Here is a 27724-nt window from a genome sequence, read left to right as displayed (position 1 = left end):
ATGGAAGTGTGTTTTTGAGTTGTGGGTGCTGATTCAATGCAGTAAGCCTGTAGCACACGATAGCGGCACACCAAAGGTCTCCATTCTCTTATTTGAAGCGCTTGTGCAATCTACTGATATCTTTCACCTTCATCTCTGAAGCTCAAAATAGCTGGCAAAAATATCATTTATGCTTCCAGAGAATGTGACTGCGTTTTCACTTTAGGATCACTTCTTAAAATTGTGCTGATTTTCATCAGGAATGGAAAACCTCACGGTAAGCAGAGTTTTATTCAGATGTGGTTTTTTAGAACTTGTCATTTAGTAGATCTGAGTTTAAAAAAATAAAAATGTTTTAACGAGGCTAAATTTAAAGCTACTGTGCTCCAGGTATCCTCTGAACGGCTTTATTTTATTACATAGTTATATATTATATTAATGAGTTGTTTTCCTTGATTTCATAAAATGTGTCTCCAGTCATATACTGACTGGAATGTGCCATGCTTTTTATTTTCTTTGTCCTTTTAATTTTCTCACAAAACATTTACATTTTGTCCAGGCTTTAATATCCTCTTATGAAATCAAATTGGAAGATGCGTTTTCCCCCGGGAATCATTTCATAAAACAAATGTGTGAATAGACATTTAATGCAACTGCTGTTGACTGTCCCGTCTTGTCCCTTAGCCAGAACAATGGCGCGAGATTATGAACAGGAAGATGCAGTTCCCTCCGGAGCTCATTGGTGCCATTCAGGAGGGAAACGCAGAGATGCTGTTTGGACTGTTGAAGACCGGTGATGGCATCATCCGCCAGCTGGATGAGTCTGAGGATCGCCAGTGGAGGGATGCCCTCAACCTGTCCATCCGCCTGGGCAACGAGAGTTGCATGGACGCCCTCCTCCACGGGGTCAAGTTTGACTTCCGGCAGATTCACGAGGCCCTGCTCGTCGCTGTCGACACCAACCAGCCCAAAGTGGTGAAGCGCCTGCTGGACCGCCTGGACCAGGAGAAAGGCAACAAGATGGACGTGCGCTCCTTCTCTCAGGCCATCTTTGACCACTCTATTGACAACTCCCAGTTTGCCCCTGGTGTGACACCTCTGACCTTAGCCTGCCAGAAAGACCTGTATGATATAGTCAACATGCTCACCCAAAAAGGTCATGTCATCCCGTGGCCACATAAGATATCCTGTGCCTGTCTGGAGTGTAGTAACGGCCGGCAGTATGACCTGCTCAAGTTCTCCTTGTCTCGTATCAACACCTACCGTGGCATCGCCAGCCGCGCCTACCTGTCCATCACCTCCGATGATGCCATGCTCAGAGCTTTCGGTCTCAGCAGAGAGCTCCGCAAGCTCTCACAAAAAGAGCCAGAGTTCAAGGTCTGGTGAGATTCGTACATTCGTCCCTACTTACTGTTCATGCCGGCTGTGTTGTTATTTGACTCTGCTGTGGTTCCTCTCTTCCTTCAGCCTCAGTACCTGGGCCTGGAGGAGGTTTGTCAGGAGTTTGCCGTTGAGTTGCTGGGCATGTGTCGCAACCAGAGCGAGGTGACCACCATCCTGAACAGCTGTGGAAACGAGAGCCAGGACTCCTTAGAGCAGCAGGCCTTTGAGGAGGGAATCCCCAACCTGTCACGTCTGCGGCTTGCTGTCAACTACAACCAGAAGCAGGTAGCCAGATGCAGAAACTACTGTCACTCAAAGATAAGTAAAAAGGAAAATACATTTACTTAAACCATATTTGTTTATGTTTTTGTGCAGTTTGTGGCCCACCCAATCTGCCAGCAGGTGCTGTCTTCTATCTGGTGTGGGAACCTGTCCGGCTGGAGAGGCAGCAGGACGGCCTTTAAGCTGTTTGTCTCAATAGGGATCTTTCTCACCATGCCTCTCCTCTGCCTCGTCTACTGGACCGCACCCAAGTCAAAGGTGACATCACATGAAAATGTCACACAGACTGCAATGACAGACATTCTGTTAAGAAAATAGGATGAGCACACTGGTGTGCCTTGGCCCTGACAGGTGTCTTTTGTGTTTTCACCAGGTAGGAAAGATACTAAAGATTCCTGTGATCAAGTTTCTCCTCCACTCAGCCTCCTATCTGTGGTTTCTCATCACGTTACTCGGAGAATCAATAACAATGGAGTTGTATCGAGACAAATTTGCTTCCCGGCAGCAGGACATCCTGCACAGCTCCTTCCACATGGTGTGGGTGGTCGGTGAGTTCCCTCCCTCTCTATTCTGACTCTCTTCTATAATGTGCAAATAGAAAACTCAAGGTTTATACTATGCTGTCTCATGTAGGATTCTTCTGGTATGAGTGTAAGGAAGTGTGGATCGAGGGGCTGCGGAGTTACTTCCTGGACTGGTGGAACTGCTTGGACGTGATGGTGCTCAGCATGTACCTGGCATCTTTTGCGTTACGTGTGCTTATCATGCTCAAAGGTTACTTCCTCTGCCATGATTATAACGGCACAGAGGAGTGTATCTACTTCACTCAGACTGGTGAGGAATTGATGCCAGATCTTTCAGCCAAAATAGTTGTTTGAGGTCTCCAAAGTTCATATATGCTGAACTGGTCTCTTTGACTGTATGAAACTGTCCTGCAGTGCGCAAGGACTGGCATCACGAGGACCCCCAGCTGATTGCGGAGGTGCTGTTTGCAGTGACCAGTTTGTTGAGCTTCACACGGCTGGCGTACATACTGCCAGCACATGAGTCTCTGGGAACTCTGCAGATCTCCATAGGGAAGATGATTGATGATATGATGCGGTAAGAGCACTTTTCATTTGGCCTCCTGTATTATATCTGCATATTTGTATATTGATCATCACCTGGGAGGGAATTCAGAGCCCATGACAATGACTATGAATAATCTATTTTTTCTTTTTTTAGATTTATGTTTATATTGATGATCATTGGAACGGCCTTCCTCTGTGGCATCAACAATGTATATGTTCCTTATGTCACCTCTCCACATCTTGGCAGGTATGAATATGGAATCTTTAGCTTCCTAAATACTGTTGTTTCAGCGCAGCGGTTTTCAGTCCCAATCCTGCTGCAGTGGTTAGAAAGGTGAACAAAATAACACAAGGTTGCTGGTTTAAATTCATACAAACATAAGCTTAAGCTTATTCAACGCTTTGGTACAGTTTGACAACCAAAAGACGACTGACAGTATTTTTTTACTCTAAAATGTCTTGCTCAGTTCTGTAAAAAAAGGGATTTATATCAAAAATGTTTGTGTGTTATGTTTTAATAAAAGAATTTTTTTATTTCAGCTAATATATCATTAGCAGCTTTTTGTATTTGTCAAATATATATATATATATATATATATATATATATATATATATATAATCAATCAATCAATATACAGTATTGTTTGTGGTATACATCATGCAGTGTCCCTAAACCAGATAAAAATAAATAAATGGCGGCTATAGAAATAACAAAGTACAAAGAAGTTAAAAAGAATTTAAAGAACATTTTTCTATTTTCCTGCTGTTTATACTTCTTGTTTTTGAGACTTTTAATTAGGCTTTTTCCCCAGACAGCAAATAAATGTAATCTTACTTATTCGAATGATGTGCACAAAATGAATCTTAACAACAAGATCTCTACACTTTGAAATACAACTGTGAAAACTGTGAGAATCACCCACACAAATCTTAAATATAGAATACCCTCACAGAAAATAACATCTTAAAACCAGAGTTTTAGATGACAGTTTCTGTAGTGTACATCATTCTTTTTCTCCCTAGGCTGCTGAAAATAAGAATATACAGTTGCATTGTAAGTCAAACAAAAAAAGGTATGAAACACTCTCATTGTGTACTCTGCAGGTTTAATGAGACGTTCCACTTCTTATTCTGGACCATGTTTGGCATGGCCAACCAGGAGTACGTGGACATGCCACAGTATGTGGTGGCAGAGTTTGTAGGAAGGGTTCTGTACGGCATCTTCACACTCATCATCGTCATCGTCCTGCTCAACATGCTCGTTGCCATGATCACCAACTCCTTTCAGAAAATTGAGGTAAAGAGATATTTTTTTATGTCCCAACTACAGTAAAAGCAAAAACCAAAGACTGGCACTGACATCTAAACATTTTTAATTTCAGGATGATGCAGATGTTGAGTGGAAATTTGCCAGGTCGAAGCTGTACCTCAGTTACTTCAGAGAGGGCCTCACCATGCCTGTGCCCTTCAACATCATCCCCTCACCCAAAGCTGTCTTTTACATCTTAAGGTGAGCTCTAAAACCCATTTAACCTGCAAAGACCCCTCATTGTGTATCTATATCTTTTATTTATTTTTTTCATTTTAAATTCTGTTCCAGGGGTATCTTTAGACGAATCTGCTGCTGCTGCAATTTTAATTCTGAGAACAAATATCCCCCGATAGACTCTATGGTAAGTGTGTGTTTAATGCTCACATGGAGGAGTTAGTGTGACTGTAGTAAAAAAAAAAAAAATCTACATATTCTTTGCTAAAACTGTGCTCTGAAATGTGTGATATTGGATATGTGTTTTAAGACCATTGATAAGGGATGTGAAGACAGCCAGTTACCTTACCGGCAGCAGGTGATCAAAGCTCTGGTGCAACGCTACATTGAGTCAGCTTGCAGGGAGTTCGAGGAAACCAAGAGGAAAGGTAAACATGACTTTGACACAAATCTGTCAGGGGTTTATGGTCAGACAGTAATGCATTCTGAAGTCCTGATGGCTTACTAACCTGGCCTGTTTCTTGTTGCCCCTTTTTTTCTCTTCCATATTTCTAGTCTTTCTTTAATAACGGCCATCAGATAAAAAGTCTAAAATTATAAATGATATCAATGTTGTGCTTTACAAGTGGTCTGGCGTAATATTGTAGGACTGTGATAATTAATAAATCAAATAGACATTAATAAATTGTGTAAAATTATATAAATGAATTTACAATTTGTGAAATTATTATAACTCAAATTATGAAATCTTATTTTATCCTACGTTTTCATGGTGGATATCATTTTTATATCATTATAGACTTTCTAATTTCAAAATGCTCTTTTTCCAAAATCTGTTTTTATTTAATAATGTCAGTTTTCGTGTCAGTGGTGTTGTTACCGCCCCCTCACCTTTCAGCCAATCCCAATCATCCCTACCTCTTATGCAAGCATATTAGCACCTTAGCTAGAGCAACAACAATGCCAAAGTTATTCTGCTGCTGCTGTAAATATCCACAGTACACAGACACAGTAACTAAACCTCTTTAGCTGTTAATCCTTAGATTAACAATGTTGCTTATGCTACCTATCCTAGCCTGCTAACTAGTGAGGCCATGGCTTGTGAGCTATATTACCCAACATCAAAGTGAAGCTAGTGTTAGCTGTGTTAGCACCCTTTGACTAGAGCAACCACAGAAAAAGACTCTTCACAAATGTGTGTCTTTTTCATAGGAACATCTTTACAGCTTTGCAGCTAGATATTTGATTCAGAATGACTGTGAATGACTTTGACATTGTTTTTCTAGCAACAGGAGCTGACTGGCTACGATTTGGTAGGAGTTGTTTAGCTTGCTCGCTTAAGCGAGGCGGGGGCATTTAAAGTGACATTATGTGTCATAAAAAGTGACACTGAAAAAAGTGTCAAAGGAATTAAGAAATAAAAGACAAGAATACATTTTCATTGTATTCACTTTTTTTCAGTTTTACATAATGTATTCATGTGATTTTATGATTTATTGAATCCATAATAACCCCCCTTTTGAGAAGTTTGAAATCACTGACTTGACAGAAGAAAACTATTTTTATTTTTCATACGTTTCAAAATAATAAATAAGGCATTGTAATGTTGATCTGCAAAATAAGTTAAACTAAAAACAAAAAAAACAAAGTTAATATAATTAATTGTAGCGGTGAACAACCCTAGTGTGTGTCTCCTGTAATTATGGCATTTAACACTTTTATAAAGTATAAGGAGGTTTTCCTATGAAAAAGTGTTCAATTCAAACCCCCAACCTTTAGAAATAAAATAGCATTATTTGTCATGAAAGTGCCTGCATGCTGTGTTGTGATTGGAGTATTCTCTTCCCTCAGATATCGGTAATCGGATCACTCTGCTGACCAAAACAGTCTGCAAGATGCACAGTGATATGAAAGTGGTCCAGCAGCTTCTGATGGCTGAGGGACACCCGGCAAATGGCGCATTGACCAATGATGGCTCCTCCTTTCTGGGAAAATACATCACTGGTGCCAAGAGCAATTTCATAGATTTTAACAGCAGAGATGACAAAAATGAATCACTTAAAGTGACATTCCACCATGAAGAGGAAGGGGTGGATAAAGAAAATGTCCAATCGGATACAAAACAGGAGTCAGACGCACTGCAGAATCAGGTGGGCGAATGTGAAGCAGAGGGATCACAGCAGGTAACAGACTGTGATGTGGTGAAAATGGAGGAGGGCAGAGCTAAAACAGAACCAGGAGATAAGAAGGAAACTGAGAAAAAAGAGCAGGTGGAAGCAGACACAAATGAAAATACTGATACTGAAGTGAAAGAGGAGGTGGTGGGAGGGACAAGTTTTAATCATGTTAAAGAAAAAGCCGAGGCCACACAGGATGAGGCAAAAAAAAGAAGGGAAGGAGAGCTACTCACAGGGGTGAAGGTGGGTGAAAAACACACAGAGACACAAAATGACAGAATGGAGGCAAAATGGATAAAGGGTGGAAATTTTGAGCATAATGTAGCAGAGACGTCGGGTGTCAGAAAACCTGTAGCTAACAAAATGATTCCCTCGCCAACAGGCAGCAGCAGCTCTCAGGACACAGGTTTTGGTTCCCAAGAAGGGGATGGGTCGTTTGACGGGACACTAGTGAGACCGTAACCCTAGTGCTGTCCCATTTAAAGGACCGCACTTTTTCAGGGCTTTGGCTCTTTGGTTACCTTATTCAACATCTGATAAGAGGGAAAAGTTCCACATCTTGGAAAATATAGTCTTGCACATAACCCCCCTTAAAACAGCAAATATTTAGGGTTTTTGTATAGATTAAACAAACAAGGCAACTATAAAGGTGCTGGTAGGTGGATTTTTGTTACTGTTGAACAGAGCCAGTTTAGCTGTTCCCCCCCTTTTAATTTGTGCCTAGCTAAGCTAATCCACTGCTAGCTGCAGCTTCATATTTAATGCACAGACATGAGTGGTATCAACCGTCTCATCTAGCTTTACGCTGGAATGCAAACAAGGGTATTTCCCAAAATGTTGAACGATTCCTTTAATCCTAATTCCTGACTCTGTAAGAAACTTTTCATGTAGTGAATCCAATCATTGTGCAAAAACCTGTCACCTTCTGGCTAATTCTGCTCCCATTCTTTCTGCTTAAATGTTCATTCAAATAATTCATTTTTGGCAAATGTTTTATTTTCTTCCCAATCCTCTAAAAATGTCAGATTTAGGCATTCAAATAAAGTCATTGAGCCATAGATCTATTACAAATAGTTTTCTCGTTTTTTTTAATAAATGTTCTCATAATTACTGAGAGATAATGTTGCCAATTAAAATGGCTAATGGATTTAACTAAAAAAAGGCAGTGTACACCCTAAATTCAGCATGTGGTACTACACCCGTACACCTTGATATGCATAAATGGCAGTAAAATAGGGTTACAGTGCCTTACAACTAGTAAACACACAATAACAACAAAATATTGGGATTTTACTGAAGAAGAAGATCCCCAGGGGGGGAATTAAATGTTTTTACTCTGTTGGAGTTACACATTACACACAGGCCCGGAAATACACACACATGCACCAACAGGAACTATACATGCATTAATGGAGAGTTGAGGCAAGTGCCTCATGTTGTACTGCTGCTTCGTGCTCCGTGTCCCTCTACTCACCGCCATTTTCAAACTTCACTTGTTAATAGCAAAGAGCCTGTGTTAGCCATCGTGGTTTCTCTTAACATTCAAGTATCAGAAGCCTTGTGTTCAATTAACGTTTTGGACAATAGATAATTTGCAACACAATTAAAACATTTGAAATCACATTTATTTCTGTCTCTGTATTTCATGACCATGACCATAGTGTAGTGGGGGCATCATAATCATAACTCAGGGCTGACTGAGGTTATGAATTAGTGTTGCTTTAGCATTTCTTTTCAGTAGGCAGCAGACCAACACCCTGCCACAGTGTGACAGTGCTGGTCTCAGCTTGCTTTACACATACTGCTCCCTTGAGGTCGCATGCATGAACACACCAGTTCATTAATTCATTACCTGCAGCAACTCCTGTCCCAAGACACAGCCCATACAGACTTCCTTTGGAAAAACACCTTGGCGTGTAACCCTTGTTGCAGTGTTGCGTGATTGATGGCTTCACCATTTTCATTTTGGGTGTAAGCCTGTTCTGATCTGCTTGCTTTACCACAGATAATTAAAACACTTTGTCATCTGACACCAAAGCTCCCAACATTTATCACCAAGAAATTGAATTCATGTTTTACGAGCGTGTCGTATCACAAGCCAATCATAATCCCCATCCTGTTAGAGCATCCACAGTGGCCGAAAAGCCCGTCCCTGGCTCTCATTTCCTAATAAACGAGACCTGTTAAGAACAGCATGCGGACTACTTGATTTTTTTGGGCATTTTCGGCCTTTTTTTTTTTTTTTGACAGGACAGATGAAGACATGAAAGGGGAAGGAGAATGACATGCAGCAAAGGGTCGGAGTCGAACCCAGGCCCGCTGCGTCGAGAAGTAAACCTCTATATATGGGCGCCTGCTCTACCAACTGAGCTATCTGGGTGCCCAGCATGCTGACTACTTACCTTTTCTTATTTTGCTTTATTGTCCTTACCTCAATAAAGACAGGTCTAAATACTATATATATGTATAATAACAAGGTATAGATATGCTTAGGTTTTGATGTACAAACAATAAAAAACTTCACATATTCATGACAATAGTTTAATAAATAATGACACTTAAATTAAGACAATTGTAATACATTTAATTTTCCACACATCTAAAATGCAAACATGAAATTCATTAATATGACCCACATATAAAACTATTGTTTAAAAAAATCACTAAGGTCAAATAATTCATTGTACCCTATTCATTCTATACAAACATGCATACAACACACAATTCATGAGGATAATCTAGAAAAATATTAATTAAAAACAGCAAAAATGTGTGACTTGAAGACAGTGGTATATGTAAAACCCTTGTTACAACACCATATACAAATAGAAAGAACTGGGTGTTCCCAAAAATACATTTTTAATGAGGTAGCTGGTGGGTAAGGTGAAAAGTGTATCTGAGTGAAACACTTCACTTAGGAACCACACATCAGGCACTCATTTTTGTTCGCTAAGGAACACACCATGGCAGCAGTGTTGCGCTCTTTTGTCTTCTCCTCGTCGCTCTTGGTTGACTGGGCCTCCTTTAATTTCTCCTTGTTGAGGGTGAACTGAATGGGATTGGCAGCAGGCTTCGTCCGCAGGTAGTACATGCCGGTTTTCAGGCCCTGTAGAGAAAAGAAGACATTGAGACGTTGTTTCATGGCACTATGAAGCTGCATGAATTAAGTTCCTTCATTCCTGACTTACCAACTTCCAACCATAGAAGTGCATGCTGGTCAGTTTGCCATAATTTGGCTCGGCAATATGGATGTTCAGGGACTGGCTCTGGTCAATGTAGGCACCTCGATCTGCTGCCATCTTAAGGACAGTCTTCTGGGAGATTTCCCACACGGTTTTATACAGCTGCTTCAGATCATCAGGGATCTCTTCAATATCCTGCACGCAAGTCAGACATTGATCATCAAAAAATAAGTAATAACAGATTATAGTAACATTTAGAGCCATTCATTTGGGAAGTGTGACCCTTTACCTGTATGGACCCATTCTGGGCAATCAGCTGGTTCTTAATTCCGTCACTCCACAGTCCTCTTTCTGTGAGGTCCTTCAGCAGGTGAGGGTTCACAATCTGTGGGAGAGGCAGAAAAGACACTTGGCCACCTTTCCCTCTATGGACACGTGACTTTGGAGACGCAAAGCAGCGAATGCATTCAGTTCTGACCTGAAACTCTCCCGAGAGCACCCTGCGGGTGTAGATGTTGCTGGTGTAAGCCTCAATGGACTCGTTGTTGCCCAGTATTTGTGCGGTGGAAGCCGTGGGCATGGGGGCCAAGAGCAGACTGTTCCTCACACCATGCCTGAGCACACAATGGAGGAAGCAGGGATGAGCTACAATCTCCACATACAGTAGATATCAGATGAGAAATACCAACAAGTAAGACATTCAGGAAGACTTACTTGGCAATTTTCGCCTTCAATGTTTTCCAGTCGCAGAGATCTGTCGGGGTTTTATCCCACATGTCATACTGAAGGATCTGGAAAATGAAATAAGTTAGGATCTGAGCCCAAACTGCTAAAACGTATCCCGGGTTGGATTTGCGACATTGTGAAAACTACTCACTCCCTTGCTGACAGGAGATCCAGCATAGGTTTCGTAAGGGCCAAGCTCCGCTGCCAGCTCACAGCTGGCCTCCAGGGCAGCGTAGTAGATGGTCTCAAAGATCTGAATGTTGAGCAACTGGGCTTCTGGACTTTCAAATGGATAACGCATGAGGATGAAGGCATCAGCCAAACCCTGCACACCGATTCCAATCGGCCTGTGACGCTTGTTAGACCTTTCAGCCTGTAAAGCAGGACAGAGGAGCCATTTGTTACCACAGAGCACATGAGATCCGGCTGCAAGGTTGATAGAGATGCAACACTAGACAAGAAAGCGTACCTCAATCACTGGGTAGTAGTTGATGTCAATAATCTTGTTCAGGTTCTTGACAATGACTTTGGTGACAGATGCAAGCTTTTTGAAGTCAAAGGTCCTTTCTGGGGTGACATACATGTTGAGGGCAATGGATGCCAGGTTACACACTGCAACCTGAGAAAAAGAGAACCAAATTAGCATTAACCAAATAATGTAATGGCTAATTTGAATATTGCAGGAACAACAATACTTCCTGCCTCTCACCTCATCCTTGCCTGTGTACTCTACAATCTCCGTGCACAGATTGCTTGATTTGATGGTGCCCAGATTCTGCTGGTTGCTCTTCCTGTTGCAGGCGTCCTTGTAGAGCATGTATGGTGTACCGGTTTCTGTCTGCGACTCAATGATGGCGTACCACACCTGCTGAGCCTTCACCACACGCTTAGCCCTGCCCTCCTCCTCATAACTGAGGACAAACCGGATACATGTGACAGGTAAGCACTGAGAAATTAACCGTTTAAGAACAGTGTTTGGTGTACTGGCCTTACCGAGTGTAGAGCTCCTCAAACTCCTCCCCCCAACACTCATCTAACCCGGGACAGTCACTGGGACACATTAGAGACCAGTCCTACAAGAGCAGGACAGGAACAATAAGCCTTTGCCCTGTGTAGCTCAAGATTTAGCAGGAGCTTCAACACCCATAATAAAACACACTAGTGGTGCACAATTCAGAAAATGTCACGATTCAATGTCAATTTTTGGCTCAAGATTCAATTCCAAATTGATTTTCGATTCAAAACCGATTTTTGATAAATAAAGATTCACAGTATGTAAATTAGGGGTGGTACGGTTCACGAAAAAACACTCGGTCCGCTTGTCTCGGTTCGGAGCGTGTGTGTGCGCTGCACGGTTCGACGCATGCGCAATGTAGCCTCGTGCCCGTCAGGTGCCCGTATGTGACCTCAGACAGTGTGTTTCCCTTTCGCGCGAAAGAAGAGGTGTGCAAAACATTTCAGATCATCCTGTAAACATTTTAACATCAATGTACTGTAACGTTTTTTTCACTCTAAATTCGCTGAAGCGGCTGCAGTTTAGATCCCGACTGACGCACGCACACACAAACACACACGGTGGATGCAGGAAAAAACGGAGATGAGACGTATACAGGAGGACCTGACAGTTACGCTCGTTATTGTAAGTGCAATGATAAGTCCAATAAGTACTTTATCAAACCATATGACTGTGTGTCCCAGCCCAGGCCAGGATAGGAAATTAACTAACAATGTAAACTGTTTTTATGTTTAACGTATTCTGACTTATTCAAAAGACAGAGCTTTAAGAGTTCCTCTCTTTTTCTTTTAAAGGATACATTTTTGTAAGAGCTACACTGAAGTTGGCAGTTTGATAAATGCAAGTTATTTCAATTGATATTCTGTAATATTTCAATCTTCATGTGCTAAAAAGGCACATAAGTTCCTGTAGATGGCAATACACATTCTCCTTTTTTTGCCAAATAAATGAAAAGCATGTTGAAATCATCAATGTCTTCCCTCTTGCTGTATCAAAATCTCAGCTAGCTTTCCTCAGAGATGGTCCCAATAATGTGCTTAAAGTTAAGTCAAATTCAGTTTGTGCATGATTACATGATATAACTATATAATTATTTAATATTGTATCCTACATTGTGGATAATTAAGCTATATATTTATTTTTTAACTAAAAAATATGGATCAATTTTTGGAATTCTATTAATCGATTTTGAATCGGTAGATGGATGTGAATCAATTTTTTTTTTACACAGTAGATTATAGAACATCATAGTCAGGGAGGTGATTCCCTCAGATATTCACCTGATTGCTTTCCACTCGTTTCATAAACAGGTCTGGGATCCACATGGCGAAGAACAGGTCTCTGGCCCTCTGCTCCTCTTTACCGGTGTTCTTCTTCAACTCTAAGAAGTCAAACACATCGAAATGCCACGGCTCCAGGTACACAGCGAAGGCCCCGGGTCTCTGAAAAATAATTAAACTTACTAACAGAGGTGTCTCTGGAGCAACAATGCCAAGCTCCATTATAGTGTGTATTGCAAATCTTTACCTTGTTACCACCCTGGTCAACATAACGTGCAGTGTTGTTGTACACTCGAAGCATAGGAACCAGCCCATTGGAATTGCCATTAGTCTGGAAAACAAGTGTTTGTGTTTAATTTAAGTTAAACACAAATGAATAAAATAAAGCCCCTCTATATCTGTTTGATTTGAATCCCTGTGGTGTGCATTTGACTCACCCCAGCAATATAGCTGCCTGTTGCTCTGATGCAGCCAACTGCCAATCCAATTCCTCCAGCTGATTTGGAGATGAGAGCACACTGCTTCAGTGTGTCATAAATACCATTGATGCTGTCATCTTTCATGGATAGCAAGAAACAACTGCAAAAACAAACAAATTCGATTTTTTGTGTGTGTGTGTGTGGGGGGGGGGGTGTTCAAAAAAGCATCAGAGATTTGGTCAACTTTGCTCCAAGTCCTTACCTAGACAGCTGTGGCCTGTTGGTGCCAGCATTGAACAGAGTAGGTGAGGCATGGGTGAACCACTTCTCTGACAGCAAGTTGTAAGTCTCAATGGCTGCGTCAATGTCTCCTTTATGAATCCCAACAGCCACTCTCATTAGCATGTGCTGGGGCCTCTCAGCAACTACAGGAAAAAAAAAGATGAATTAGCAATTAAACAATTAAAAATAACCAAACAAACTACTACTACAGTAAGTCTCTGCACCCTTGAACATGCGTCTCAAAAAGCTATAGGAAGGAAAGTCAATTCTCACCTTTGCCGTTAATCTTCAACAAATACGACCGCTCGAGAGTCTATTGGAGCAAAAGGGACAAATTAGATTTGTAATCCAAGCATCTGCTTGAGATGTTGAATGTCAAATTAAATGCAACATTACCTTAAAGCCAAAGAAGTTGTAAGAGAAGTCTCTGTCGTAAATGATGGCTGAGTTGAGGCGCTGCAAAGGATCGAGGATATTATGTTAAAAATATCATAATTACAGTGACGTCAAATTTGAAAACATGAACAAAATTCATCCTCCAATGTGACCTACACCCTTGTTTTCACGTATAATGGCGAGCGTCTCTTTGGAGATCATAGGAGAGTGACGTTTATTTAACGGGTTCACATAGTTGTACAGGTCTTCCATCACATCTACAAAAGCACAGAGGAAAGAAAGTGTAGATCAGTACCGATAATTAACCCTGACATCAATTATGTCAGGGTTTCCCATAAAGACTCCACCAACATTATAAAAAAGAATACATTTTAATGAAATGTATAGTGCATTAAATTCTTATTTATAAAAACATTATTACCTACACAAAAATCACACAAATCTTGCAACATAGCAGTGTATTTTTTTTGTGCTAACTTAAAACTTGTACTCACCACTGAATACTTTCTTGGACTCTTTGTGTAGATTAGACACCGCAATTCGTGCAGCTAGGAGTGCATAGTCAGGGTGTTTGGTGGTGAGCGTGGCAGCAGTCTCTGCTGCCAGAGTGTCCAGCTCCACAGTGGTGACTCCACTGTACAGACCCTGGATCACCTTCATTGTAATCTGAGCCTGCAGGAACAGAGATACAGGTTACATGGTAGAATATCACTGAATTGGAGTCAACAGTGTTACATTTACATTACTTGGCGTTTCTTTTTTTTAATGCTGAAACTGATAGGCAACTTTATAGCGGTTTGAACTTACAGGGTCCACAAAGTCAGAGTTGAGTCCATAGCAAAGCTTCTGGATGCGAGATGTGATTTTATCAAAACTAACTCCCTCCTGGCGTCCATCTGAAATTCAAAAAAACATTATTAGTTCTCAATAATTATTTGGTCAATTTCTGAGGTACATTTTAGGATAGTTGATAGATATATCTGCAGTGGTAAAAACTCAAGAAATACAGTCCTGTACAGTTACTGTACATAGCTGTTAATGGATTCCCTCCAAAGATCAATTAACTCAGATGATGCCCGCCCGCGCTGAACACCTGTCTAACAGGTTATTAACACAAACAAAACCTTGCTACTTCGCGCCAATACCACAGATGCCAAAACTGATAATATATTGACCCTCTTCTTACTCAGTCCTTACGTTAGTTTGTCAACGCCTTTACTTTGCAAATCACCAAAGGGAAAAAGTTTAAACATTAAAGGTTAGAGAGCAAAATCGGGTCAACGAGCGACAATCAATTTAAAGGCTCGACTGTATCGCATCTGTTTAAAAATGATGTTCAACGTTATTCAAAATAAAGACGAAACAGGCAACAAAAATGCAAACTGAAAAAAAAAAATAACCGGGTAGCTTTTTGTCCTCTCACAACTCGAACTCAAGTCTTTGTTTGGTGGCTCGACGGAAACACACCACAGAAAGAAACAAAAACACATTTTAACATGACTGAAACTGAGAAAGACTAAAGTGCGGTATCTCTGTGGAGCATTTATCACAGCTTAGATACATTTTAAAAGTTTTTCAGAACCTTCACGTCCCATTGCATTATCTGACAGAATTTTACAGCCAGAAAGTTAAAGTTCTATTATCACGTTACCTCGCTTAATGACATGCATGTTGGCAACAAAGCAGCTGGTTTCCTCAGACAGAAGATGTTGATTTTATCTTCTCAGCTTCGAAACGAATAAAATGACTGTAGTACGAGTTGGTATAACAGGTTATTACACTGTCACCGTGAGAACAATCGGCTGACACAGTTGAATCTCAAACTGAGCGCGCCAACAACCCACTAGCCAGTTACAATGCATTGTGTCATCAGCTCAGCCAATCAGAGAAGAGTCCATCAGACTTTTAAACCAATCACAAATCATTATCAGTCATTTTCCGGTCGAATCTGCCGCGATATTTTCATGGATGTATTATGGTATTAAGAAAACATTTTAGATATTTTGGATGTAATTATCCTTCCTTATTTCAGCAGCAGGATTGCTTCATATGTTGTGTGTTCAGTTGCAATATAAAAATCTTCAACAACCACATATGAATGTCGTTTAAACGACGTGCGACTTACAGAATTGTATGCATTTCCTTACATGAAAAGATTTCTGTAATATTCTGCAATATAAGCATATTGCAAGACAATACATCGCGTCTAAAATTCCATGACTGTATTAAAAATATAAGACTGTTGCGATACATCCAGTAGATTTGTCTTAGTGATATTTTTCGCGTTTCATTTTGATTGACTGATAAGTTTGACCCTTTTACATGCATATTCCATTTGATAAATGAATCTCTGTAAATAGCTCTGTCAAAAAATTCCAGATCCTTCAAAATTAAAATCAGAATCAGAAAAAGGTTTATTGCCAAGTAGGTACTTGTAGGTACAAGGAATTTGCCTTGGTGGTTGTGAATACATAAACAAACAAACATATTGGACATTCATATGAACTAAACAATAAATACAGAAACAAATATATACAAAATAGCTGTTATAAGAAAAAGAGGCTAATAGATGAGAATCAGAATCAGAAAAACAGACTGTCTTGGAAAAAAAACAATAGACTATCAAACAACTTGCAAGCTATTGATTTCAGACACTGACAAATACAGAAAGGCACAGCTTTACTACCAATGACTGTATATTCTTTTTTACAGTCTATGTTTACTACTTGATTTGCATTATTTCCGACTTTTATTTTGAAGAAAGAAGACCGGATGTGACCCTCTTATGTTTGTTGCTAATGCTAATGGCCCGGAACGGTAAAGCAGCACTCCAAAGATGGCCGGGGTGTTTGAGGTGGAGGTTGATGGTGTAGAGCATGACCATGGACTGGAGCATCACGATGCACCGCACCAGGTGAGAGTACTGGGCCACAGCCAGGTCTTATGACAGATGAAACAGATGGGGGTAGATTTATTTTGGGGTGGTAGCTGCCAACTCGGAACTCGGATTTACCTAGCTAACCAACGTTACTAACGTTACTCACGGGTTTAGCTAAACGTAAGCAGCTTGCTATCGTTAGTGTTAAGCGAGCTGTTCAAGCAGAGATATGCGGTCTAGATAAAAATGCATTGTTTATTGTACGTAACGTTAACTGATCGTGCATTGTTTGACAAAACGGCAGTGCAAGCGAAAAACGCCCTGAAAGCATTAGCTATGCTAAGCTAGCTAGCCGGCTAATGACCAAATCATGTTACGTTAGTTAGTTGACGTTAGTTTCTTTCATCTGGTCAAAGTGACATTAGCTCAGACGCTGTTTTAAAAAAAGTAAAATAAAGTTAGCATTTATTAAAGCTTTTTTACACTCGTATGTTCGCTGCAACGTTCAGAAATGAACTCTACAAATAAAGGAGATGTGGCTGCTCGGGGCAAAAGGTCACTTAATGCATTTTCTGTGCCAAGAGGTGTAGCTATCAGTCGAGCCAGGGTAAGCAACAAAACCACTTCCTGCGGGATTTCAACCTTCTAGTTAAACCAAACCTAACGTTATATGTCAAACTGATATCAGAGCAGGAGCTCAGTGTGCAGGAGACACCCCAGTGAACTGAAACGAAACAAGTGTTAAAAGCTGTTGCAATCTGTCATGTGTAAGTGTACTTAGTAAAGGTGCAGCGGAGTGCGTTTTGCAATAGGCTGACAAAATACACACGTTTAGTTCAATGATGATTAAAGTGTATGTAGTTTGAATGGAAATCTGTAACTAGTGGACGTAATGTGCCCTGATCCTGATGGCCTGCTTTTTTGTGTGTGCATGGATTAGTATCTAGTCCTAATACAGTTATTTTGTTCAATGGAACAAAAAGCGGAAATCATGACTCAAACAGGAAAATGCATCGTGGTTAGCAGAATTTGTGTGATTTGACAATCCATAGTTGGTTAGTTGTTTGTGTAGCCTTTGCCAGCCTTCATTCATTTGCCTTGTTGGCAGATAGTAAGCTCCAACAACTAAGAGAAATAATATTGCATCAGCTCTTGCTGCTAGCTGTTAATTTCATGTTATGGTTATGGTAAAGTAGCTAAACCAGCCCAACCACTTGGGCTGGGAGGGACTGTAACTGCCAAACAACTTAGTGCTGTGCTTTAATAACTTTGCTTTTGTTAAATATAGATATTTGGGGGGTGGGGGTGTCACCCAGCTTTGACACACTAAGCTATCAGTTTTTCCAGCTGCTTATTTGATAGAGAATGGTAATTATTCAGTTTTTCCCCCTTTTTTTAGTTTGATGTATCCAAGCTTTCACCAGAAGAGAAGTGGAGGTTAGTATCTTTGCCACACTTTTAATGATGCATTTATTTTTGTAAAAAAAATGATATAAAATTACTCAATAATACACATTTGTTTAGGTTATTGTGTCTTTTGCATTCATTGTTCATTTCCTTTTAATAAGATAATGTATGCACCAACCACCAAGGCAAATTCCTTGTGTTACTTGGCAATAAATCCTATTCTAATTATGATGATTATTTTCTCGCTGAAATGCATTCGGATAGAAGGACCACTAGTCTTTACAACAAAAATTCAGTTACATTTGCAGGCATTTTAACTCATTAATAAATGTTTTTTTGGTAAAGAAAAGAACTTAACGCATTCTAATTGAGAACTTTTATATTGGGCACAGGGAGTTTGCACCCACTACTGACAAATGAGAAGCAAATCAAAAAATACTGTGAACTGGGAGGTTGGCCAGTCTAGGGTATACAGTGACATTTTATGATTTATTTGTATTGAAGTTTCAAACAGTTCACAGTCATTGCCATTAGGCGACACCAATGTTCAGAGCTGTAAAGTACACCTTTAAGGGCACCCCAATCTGGCATTGCTATGAAAAATACAAATTGTATGGCTCCTAGCTACGTACCATTAGTTAAGGATTTTCTTTTTCCACAGGGTGGAGCATGCAAAAATGCATGCCAAACACAAAGGTCATGAGGCCATGCACGCAGAGATGGTGTTGATCCTTATAGTCACCCTTGTCGTCGCCCAGCTAGTCCTTGTGCAGTGGAAACAGAGACATCCAAAGTCATACAATGTAAGACACACAAGGTGTGTGTGTGTGTGTGTGTGTGTGTGTGTGTGTGTGTGTGTGTGTGTGTGTGTGTGTTTTCTCCCTGGTGTACATGCATCGTCTAACATGTACGCTCTGCTGTCTTGTAGCTGGTGACTCTGTTCCAGATGTGGGTAGTTCCTCTCTATTTTACTACCAAACTTCACTGGTGGAGGTTCCTGACCACGTGGTTTATCTTCTCTGTCATCACAGCGTACATCTCTTACCGTGCCACTCGCAAGCCGCTGGCCTGCACCACACCGAGGTATAACCATTGTTTACATGTAAACAATTCCTGTAAATAAAGAGCTTTTCAGGTTTTGCGAATTGAACTTTCCATGATATATTCTGACGTACATATTCCTTCTCTTTGGCGACTATAGGTTGGTGTATAAGTGGTTCCTCCTCCTCTACAAGATCAGCTATGCCACAGGAATAGTTGGCTACAGTGTCGTCATGTTTACACTTTTTGGTATAAACCTAATTTTCAGGTATGTATTGTAGGGCTGCTTGATTATGGAAGAAATCATAATCATGATTATTGCAATCACGATTACTGAGTTTCTGTTGTCTGGTTATTACCGGTCATTTGGCAGAAAAAAAATGATGTGGACCGAAAATTCTAATTGTCTCCGGTCAGAAAGACCGGTGTAAACAATTCCCTCTGCACAATTTGAATCATGTTGAAATAGGCTACAGTGATCTTTCGTTCTAATAAAATAATGAACAATCACGTTTTATTCATTTTAAATAATGACTGTAGCGTATGCGGTAGAGGAAAAAACTACATGTCGCGCTCTGGTTGAATGGAGGAGAAGACTACCGTAGGTTTACAAACTTCAAACGGCGACAAGTAAGTGGGAAAGTCAAAGCCCGAACAATGGCGAAACAGGAAATATTGTGAATTACTTTATAAAACCAAGTAGTAGCCGGTCTAACGTAAATCAAGCCAACAAAGTGCAAGTGGGGCACCAGCTACAGCCCCTCTCATTAATGTTAATGCCACAGACGCACATTGAGATGCCATATAAGATAACTGCCCACCGCGGTTACGGAGGCTTGACTTTCTCAACAGCCTGCGGTGCTTATTGGGATTACGGGGAAATCTATCCCCAGTGGGTCGAACTGGCCAAAGTAGCCTGCGTAACGCCTTTCTCCAGTGTGCAAGCAGAGAGAGGCTTCTATCTGCAGAACAGCGTCAAAACAGCGCCGCGAAGTCCCCTTGGGGAAGGCAAACTCTTATGGCTTAACATACGCATCGCCAGTTGCAGAGACACACTTTATAATTATTCTGATTCAAGTTGGCACATTATAATTTAATGAGCCAGTTTGTACTGTAGTTTGTATTGTTTTATTTCCTCTGCCAGCAAATGGAAAATATGCCTATTTTAATTCACATCGACACTTTAAAATGTTATGTTCATTGATTTGTTGATTGCAAGTTGCCTACATTTCATAAAAATAGTATAAATCTACATCCCTTGATGATGATATTGTTTATATAGCCTGCCTATTAATTGTTTTTAAGCGCAATAAACACTGGAAATATTTAACTGGAATTTTCCCCATTTGGCAGGTAAAATGAAACCTTACAGGTCACATGACCAGCACCAATTTTTTTCTTGTAGCGGAAACAATTCACTATTATTTAACACGATTACTCAATGACTTCTGGAAAGACGTTGCATTTATTGAAGTAAAGAAAAATAATAGTGAAACAGTTAAGCAAATCAACAGTGAAAACACCTTGAACTGTGAAAGAACACAAGACAAAATAAGCGCTGACTTGCAAAACGTGATGTGCAAAATAATCGTTTTTTTTTTATTACTGTTTTTTTGTCATCGTTAGGAGCCACAATCGTAATCGTGATTTCAAATTTGATTAATTGCACAGCCTTAATGTATCGTCAGTTTCATATAATGTCAGTGGTGCTAAATGAACCATAACCAAATATTTCAGGGGATATTGACTTACACCGTTGAGAATAAAATCCTTCAAACTGCAGGCTGCTGTGACAGGAGTAGTCATCTTTTCCAGCTTGCCATTTTAGGAAGTATAAAGTTCAGTGAAAATCTTTCTTCCTGGTGTCTGTTCCACATGTAGCACTTGGCTGCCACTAGATGATGATGTTTTGCCTTTTTTTTTTTTTTTTTATATACCCCCTTTGATCATCAATGCTCCTGAAACACCAGTAATCTGAAGGTGCTTTACTCTTCATTTTTTTTCTTTATTTGAGGTCTTGTATAATGTGGCTCTGTGGCTGATTGCTTGTCTTTTTAAGCACAGAAGCACTACTAGAATCCAGCACCCATCGGGATTATTGAATTAGATTGACTTTATCAGGAAAAAAAGCCAGTAACACACTTACTGCCTGCTTCATGGTGTTTACGCAATCCATAGCTCAGAGGATCTCAATCTTTTTTCAACCAAGGATAATTTGATGTAGCCTTTTTACACTGCAATAGTCCTATGTATAGGGTTGGGTATCGTTTTTTTTTTTTTCCCGATACCAGTGCTAAAATGATAGTTTTAAAATGGTGCTAATGCCTGAACTGAAATATATATATATATATATATATATATATATATATATATATATATATATATATATATATATATATAAAGGAGCACAAAACGACAGTTGGCGACATTAAAGAACGGCATGTTTATTGCTAAGGCCATATGGTCAAAATTACATGATTTATTAAAAATGTAATAACTTATAACAATGACTTATTTCACCAGTAAATTGCTGGTAAATGACAAAAACAAGCACCAGATGAGAAAAGGGTATTTTACAATAACTTTGAATTCACCACAAGGCTGGCGAGTTTCAAGTAAACGCACCGTCTGTGTGTCGTTTTTCCGACAGCTGCAGTCAGACTGTTACGTCCCGGTGTTGGAATCTTCTACAGGGAAATACAGTCACACTTTACACCGCTTAACGTAAGCTGTCAGCATTTTGACTATTTTGTTTAATCCAGGTAACGTAGTGTCCCGTGCAGCAATGCTTGTGGGGAAGAAAAAAAGAAAAATTTTCGTTCTTATTCAGTCTCGTTACTACCGTTTACGTCGGAACCGGTGCCCTATTGGCACCGCATTTCTGTACCCAACCCTACTTATGTATGTAAAAGAACACAAAAGGAATGTATTAGAAAGATATTAGACATATATGGAGGTTCTAAGAGTTATATATTTGATAGATGTAATCTATGAACTATTACATATCTACAAATTTAAATGTGTTTAACTATGAAGCCTTTTGGGGGGAAAAAAAGATATATACATTTTTATGTCGTAGTTTAAATAAATGAATCTGAAAACTTTTCACGGACCATCCTGGCAGAATTCCACGGGCCCCTGGGGGTCCCCAGACCCCACTTTGAGAATCACTGCAATATCTGACCTCAGTTGTATGTGTAAAGGTAAACTGGTTGTATGAGAAGTAAACCTTATGTGATAAGTTTATGAATGCATTGTCACTGTAAGATTCACAATGACATACAAACATGCGTAGTTATCCCAGAAACTTCCCTTTAGACGAGGAAATGACGGATGTCTCTTCTCTCTGTTTCTGATGTTCAGAGAAATGAGAGAGATGCACCTTCCAATTGTTTAAAACTTTCCAGACATCACCTACTACACTTACATGTGGTCAAATGATTCTCTATTGGCAGTTTTCAAATGAATGAAATATTACTTCTGCTCCACCTAAAGAACAAACGTCTGCAGGTTTTTCTTTTTTTCAAAATAGACTAACTGGAAAATACTTTTAACTTTCCTGTGTCCTTCCTGAATGAGATGATCCAACAATTTCCCACTTCTTAATTTAAATACTTACTTCCTACAATCTTTGGCTTAGATTTCTTGATTTCCTGGAACTAGGGCTGGGCGATATGGACCAGAAATCACATCTCGGTATTTTTGATCTGAATGGTGGCTTTACGGAAGAAATGGGTTATGTAAAGCAACAATTAAACTATACACGTATTGTCTCATCCCATATTGATATACTTTAGAAAGTCTATATATCGCCCAGACCTACCTGGAACAGCTGATCATCGAAACAGATTCTTAGCTTTTGTATGCACATACAAATATGTAAAAAGTCTTTTGGTTTATAAAAAAATATTTTAGCTTGACATTAATATACTAGAATTAAAAGCAAGTTGTGGCTGGGTTGGATCAGTGGTAGAGCAGGCGCACATATACTGAGAGGTTTATGCCTCGACGCAGAGGTCCAGGATTCGAATCCGACCTGTGACAATTTCCTGCATGTCTTCCCCCTCTCTCTCTCCCCTTTCTCACCTAGCTGTCCTATCAAATAAAGGTGGAAAAAGCCCAAAAAATAATCTTTAAAAATGAATGTTGCAAATCTTCCCAAAAAAATTTAGTCTTTGCTGTATACTGAAAATATAAAACGGACATATCTGTCACCTGAGCCATGATTCCCATACAGTGCCTTCTCTGTCCAGGATAAAGCCAGAGGATGCAATGGACTTTGGCGTTTCACTACTATTCTACGGTCTGTACTACGGGGTCTTAGGAAGGGACTTTGCAGAGATGTGTGCCGACTTCATGGCTTCAACTGTCGGGGTTAGTACACAGATCGCAAACACTGTATGTTTCTGTGGAGGTAATGCCTGTAAGATAAAATGTAATTCTGACTGTTATCTCTCTTTTTATTGTAGTATTACAGTGCATCCGGCATGCCAACCAAGCACCTCTCTGACAATATCTGTGCTGTGTGCGGTCAGCCCATCCTTGTAGATGTCAGTGAGGAGGGGATAATTGAGAACACATACAGATTGTCCTGCAACCATGTGTATCCTTCCTTGTCAGATACAGACATATTTTCATGCTACTATCTTTTTTATCAGTGAAGGAGAAGTTGAGCTGCATGATGGAGTATTATAGGTTTGTGTCGGAACTGTATTGTGTACTCAATTAGCTGCCCAAAAGGGAATTGGCAGAGTTAGCTTGACCTTTATGTCAGATAGTTTGTTATGATGGCCTGTTCATCTGAATTTGTATTACTTCCCCCATGGTTATCTTCTGCTGCTTGTCCATTGTAAACAACAGTTTACAGATTAGTATAGAGAATTGCATGCTAGTAATAATTATTGAGCCCAAATCAAATATCAGGAGGCTGATATTATTGGCTTATATTGGTTTGTCGCTGATATAACTTTATTGGCAGATAGGCAAAAACATTTCATTACATTATTGTATGCTGCGGTTTGTTTATTTGACAGCTAATTTACAATTTTTAAGTTATTTATATATATATATATATATATATATATATATATATATATATATGATCATTTTTGTTGATATTGCTTTATAGTAATTGAACTTCCCATTTTAGTTGAAAATTTGCTCTTATCTTTACTGTTACTGTCAAATTTGACAATAAATAAATTGTCCACTGCAAAAGATACCAGAAAGTTAACAATTTTGGAGCAACCTCATTATCATTGTTATACTGTTAAAAAATAGCTGCCCTGTATAGGCCAATGTAAGTTGTTTTTATCCCTTAAATATTGACATTTGCATCAACCTCAGAATTCAAAATTGTTGCGTTCTAGTAACTATATGAGAGTTGAATTTGCAAATATCAGTTTAACCCTGTAACATTAGTGCCTTGTCTACCAGTGCTGTAACTGTTGTCTGTATTTAACCCAATTTAGCAAGTCATTTTCTGTCCTTTTATAAGGTGATTGTTTTCTAGAACGGTCTATTTTTTTTAAATTTTTTTTTTTTTAAACATATTACCGTAATTGGTCAAACAAGTTGATGCACAATGGCTACACATGCATTACGTATACATATGTAAGGCATTTTCATATTTTAACGACTTCAGCTGCCAAAAGTAAGCTATAAGCGGATAGGTAATGACATTTTCAGACAGTATTTGAAATGATGCTCACATAATGCAGTGCCAAGCCTTAACTCCACATCCAGGTTCCACGAGTTCTGCATAAGAGGATGGTGTATCGTCGGAAAGAAGCAGATGTGCCCGTACTGCAAGGAGAAGGTGGATCTGAAGAGGATGTTCAGTAACCCGTATCCTTTTTATTCTGCACACACATGAGCTTTGACTGTTTTTTCTGTGCTGTGTTTTTTAATATATATATATATATATTCTAATGCTTCCTGAGTTAGTTGGTGTAATTTTAGAGAGCATGCAGCTCGGGTTCAGGAAGTGATTTTAATCTAATTGCTCCACTGATGTTTTAGAAAGTGCTTATATGAAGAGTTTTAAGCCTGGAACCAAGCCAACCAACTACGAGATGATTTGTGACCATAAAACATTTAATTCGATGCAGAAAAATAATTTGAAAACTGAAAAAAAGGCATAGTTGCAACAAAACAAACGATCATAGACGTCATTGGTAGCAGCTCACTAGGCGTTTGTGGTTTCGCGGGTGCTGTAAACATTTCCATGGTAACAGCAAGCTCCACCAATTACAATAGTGGCGTTTTGTGAACGTTGCTGTTACGCTTAGGATTGTGGGTAGGGTAGTACTTCTCCATGACATTGCGAATAAAACGAGGTTGATTTCATACAGACTTGTAGCTTCTACAGAAGCATAAATCTTCGTTTCACAGTCTACATTGGATGGTTTAGACTTTATGATTATATTTTATAATCAAAATCCTTATGCAGAAAATGAATGACATCTTAACTTCTGGAACCACACTGTTGAACTCAATAGACAGTTTAAAAAAAAAAAGTAAAAGTAGGTCCAAACCTAAATTTGGCCTTTTCATAGATGACATCAAGCCAACGTTCAGGAAACCAGTCATGTCAAATTACAGGAAAAAGACATCTGTCTTGCAACAGAGAGGAAGTTTCGACAGAAAAGTTTAGTTGAATTTTCAGGCAGCTCATTGTAGACTATTTGGAACGAGATATGAAACATTTATAGGTTGTATACCAGGTTCCTGTTCCTTTTTGTGGCTCAGAGTATAAACTTAAGACCACTGTGTCAACGGTGCAACTCTATATAATAATGTCCTTTTATAGAAACTGAAAGTGGTTTCTACCTCCTCTTGGTCATGCACCATTAGTTGTATGTGTTATTAAGGCTTTATATTTTCACCCATTTATTAATCATTTATTATTCAATTTTCCTTAACCCATTTTTCTTTAGCTGGGAGAGGCCACATGTCATGTATGGACAGCTTTTAGACTGGCTTCGGTACTTGGTGGCCTGGCAGCCGGTTATTATTGGATTTGTTCAAGGCATCAACTACATCCTGGGCCTGGAGTGACCTGGATCGACTGTCAGAAATGGACATACACGCCATACAGAGAAGATATGCACTGGCTCAAAAGACTGAGGGCCTAACATTGAACTAAAACACAAATAAAAAAAAAAGTGTCTGTACTTTTTGTAAATATTTATAGGCACATATCTATTTACAGTTCATTTGAATTTTATTGATAATCTTAATTTGGATGTCTGTGTCAATTTCCCAGGATTTGCTTCACACAATTTGTTGATAATTGGTTAGTGCATTTTATGGCCTAGTAAATCGGTTCTAAAAATCATTAGAGAGGTGCGTTTTACTAATTTATGTCTTAGGTGTTTGTTAATTCTTAGTTAAAGGTTTGTGCTGGAGTTTTTCATCCTCATGTCTGATGGCTATCACACATGAGTAATAAAGATTAAATGGAAATGAACATAAGTAACTGCTCCCTGTCCCTCCAAAGTACACAGTGTACACAGATGACCTCTGGAGTCATTTTGCCACTGTCATTTACGATATCACTCATATAGCTGTTTGACATTGATGCTACATTTTGAACTCAAGTGACGTGAGTGGGTTTCCTCGTAGCCAGTCATGCGTTGTATGTGACGGGAGGCGTCATGGGGAAGAAAGTGCTAATCATATTCAATACAGAGAACTCCTCATACAGTAGTTAAGATGGAAACTGGATGTTACAGGATTTCAGAATGTCCTCATGGTCTTAGGGACTCCTCCATACCAACAGACAAAACATAGTCATATTTACTTTGACCTTTACCCCCCCTTCACTAAGTTTGTATGATTTGAAGTGGAGGAATGTCACGGTCTTCCAAACAAGGTCTTCTGTTTTCACTAACGCAATTAACTATTTGTACTTAAAGGGTCAGTTCACCTAAATCACAAAAAAAAATAATCTCACCTGTAGTATCTAGCCATGCTGATAGTTTTGGTTTGGTTGTGCAAGCTGTTTTCTTAGAAACTACTTTCTAACAAGGAAATAGTTTGATGCAGTCTGACACTTTTCTGATGTCATTTTCAATGCTGAGCACTACTAACTAAATTTAATTGACCTCTGTTGTATTGCTGTGAAAGCAGAAATCTCAGAGCTGGATATCATGAAGCCAGGCCAACTAAAACCAAAACTATATGCATGGCTAAATACCACTAGATGTAAGTGAGAAAATTGTAAAGAGATTCATTTTATTTAGGTGAACTTTACCTGTTCTGAAAGTGGAGCAACCCAGGAAGCACAAACCAAAGCTATGATACCGGTTAGTAACTTGACTAAAACTATTGAACTAAATATAATAAGAAGGGGAAAAGAAACAAACGTAGAACGTCCTTTAACTCAGTGAATGTGCTGATGGTGCCAGTCTTATTTTTGTGATCTGTTCAATCCGAGGTCCCGTGTATTTTCTAGTCCAAAGTTGCTGGTAGGTGGTTGGCTTTTGCAGGTACTGGTCACTGTACATGCCTCATAACGCCAACTCACTTTTACTTAGACCTGTCTACCAACTCGGACTGTGTACAACAATGCTAACATGATCATTTTGTTTTGTTGTCAATGTTTTGTTTTCAATATCAGTTAATAAATGTCATATGGTTTAGATGGTGTGTAGATGTCTTTATCCTTGCGGTTTGTTTTTCCAACACTTAAAGCCAAGTTATTGTCAACTGCATGAT

General features: G+C 39.4%; 3 protein-coding genes across 5 annotated transcripts; 2 read left to right on the top strand and 1 right to left on the bottom strand.

The window, feature by feature from the left end:
• The first annotated feature begins 241 nt into the window (after positions 1–241).
• On the top strand, positions 242–7924 carry LOC144528257 (short transient receptor potential channel 2-like). Its single transcript, XM_078266744.1, has 13 exons — positions 242–256; positions 664–1356; positions 1447–1647; positions 1738–1902; positions 2018–2192; positions 2278–2478; positions 2583–2745; positions 2869–2961; positions 3819–4011; positions 4097–4224; positions 4315–4387; positions 4511–4628; positions 6052–7924. The coding sequence occupies exons 1-13, from the start codon at positions 242–244 to the stop codon at positions 6837–6839; spliced, it is 3006 nt and encodes a 1001-aa protein (XP_078122870.1). The 3' UTR covers positions 6840–7924.
• A 980-nt stretch (positions 7925–8904) lies between these two features.
• Positions 8905–18676, bottom strand: LOC144527768 (ribonucleoside-diphosphate reductase large subunit-like). 3 transcript variants are annotated; one of them, XM_078266007.1, is made up of 19 exons: positions 18595–18676; positions 14485–14573; positions 14172–14349; positions 13834–13934; positions 13678–13737; positions 13555–13594; positions 13262–13424; positions 13018–13159; positions 12828–12911; positions 12581–12742; positions 11279–11358; positions 10995–11196; positions 10755–10904; positions 10437–10658; positions 10274–10350; positions 10038–10173; positions 9849–9944; positions 9566–9754; positions 8905–9483 (listed from the first exon to the last, which is right to left on the bottom strand). In XM_078266007.1, the coding sequence occupies exons 3-19, from the start codon at positions 14335–14337 to the stop codon at positions 9292–9294; spliced, it is 2262 nt and encodes a 753-aa protein (XP_078122133.1). In that variant the 5' UTR covers positions 14338–14349; positions 14485–14573; positions 18595–18676; the 3' UTR covers positions 8905–9291. The 3 variants fall into 3 exon arrangements, with proteins under 3 accessions (XP_078122133.1, XP_078122130.1, XP_078122132.1); XM_078266004.1 differs by lacking the exon at positions 18595–18676 and adding an exon at positions 15329–15501; XM_078266006.1 differs by lacking the exon at positions 18595–18676 and adding an exon at positions 15260–15287.
• Positions 16475–27648, top strand: rnf121 (ring finger protein 121). The gene is made up of 9 exons (XM_078266009.1): positions 16475–16591; positions 17955–17992; positions 18624–18765; positions 18891–19045; positions 19164–19271; positions 23257–23377; positions 23473–23606; positions 24749–24850; positions 25942–27648. Exons 1-9 carry the CDS (start codon positions 16514–16516, stop codon positions 26060–26062), a joined length of 999 nt encoding a protein of 332 aa, XP_078122135.1. The 5' UTR covers positions 16475–16513; the 3' UTR covers positions 26063–27648.
• The last annotated feature ends 76 nt before the right edge of the window (positions 27649–27724 follow it).

The sequence above is a fragment of the Sander vitreus genome, chromosome 13 (genome assembly GCF_031162955.1).
Source record: "Sander vitreus isolate 19-12246 chromosome 13, sanVit1, whole genome shotgun sequence".
In the NCBI taxonomy this organism is placed as follows: domain Eukaryota; kingdom Metazoa; phylum Chordata; class Actinopteri; order Perciformes; family Percidae; genus Sander; species Sander vitreus.
Note: the sequence above shows the minus strand (reverse complement) of the source record. Positions and strands in the feature narration are given on the sequence as shown.

Bases quoted from the DNA above. Each gene is read 5' to 3' on its own strand.
- LOC144528257 (XM_078266744.1), top strand. The intron at 1,357-1,446 runs GTCTGGTGAGAT...CTCTTCCTTCAG, and splicing joins AAAAAGAGCCAGAGTTCAAG to CCTCAGTACCTGGGCCTGGA. The intron at 4,012-4,096 runs GTAAAGAGATAT...TTTTAATTTCAG, and splicing joins ACTCCTTTCAGAAAATTGAG to GATGATGCAGATGTTGAGTG.
- LOC144527768 (XM_078266004.1), bottom strand. The intron at 13,738-13,833 runs GTAGGTCACATT...GATCCTTTGCAG, and splicing joins TTATACGTGAAAACAAGGGT to CGCCTCAACTCAGCCATCAT. The intron at 11,359-12,580 runs GTGAATATCTGA...CTGCTCTTGTAG, and splicing joins AACGAGTGGAAAGCAATCAG to GACTGGTCTCTAATGTGTCC.
- rnf121 (XM_078266009.1), top strand. From the start codon at position 16,514: ATGGCCGGGGTGTTTGAGGTGGAGGTTGATGGTGTAGAGCATGACCAT. The intron at 16,592-17,954 runs GTGAGAGTACTG...CCCTTTTTTTAG, and splicing joins ATCACGATGCACCGCACCAG to TTTGATGTATCCAAGCTTTC. The intron at 19,272-23,256 runs GTATGTATTGTA...TTCTCTGTCCAG, and splicing joins GGTATAAACCTAATTTTCAG to GATAAAGCCAGAGGATGCAA.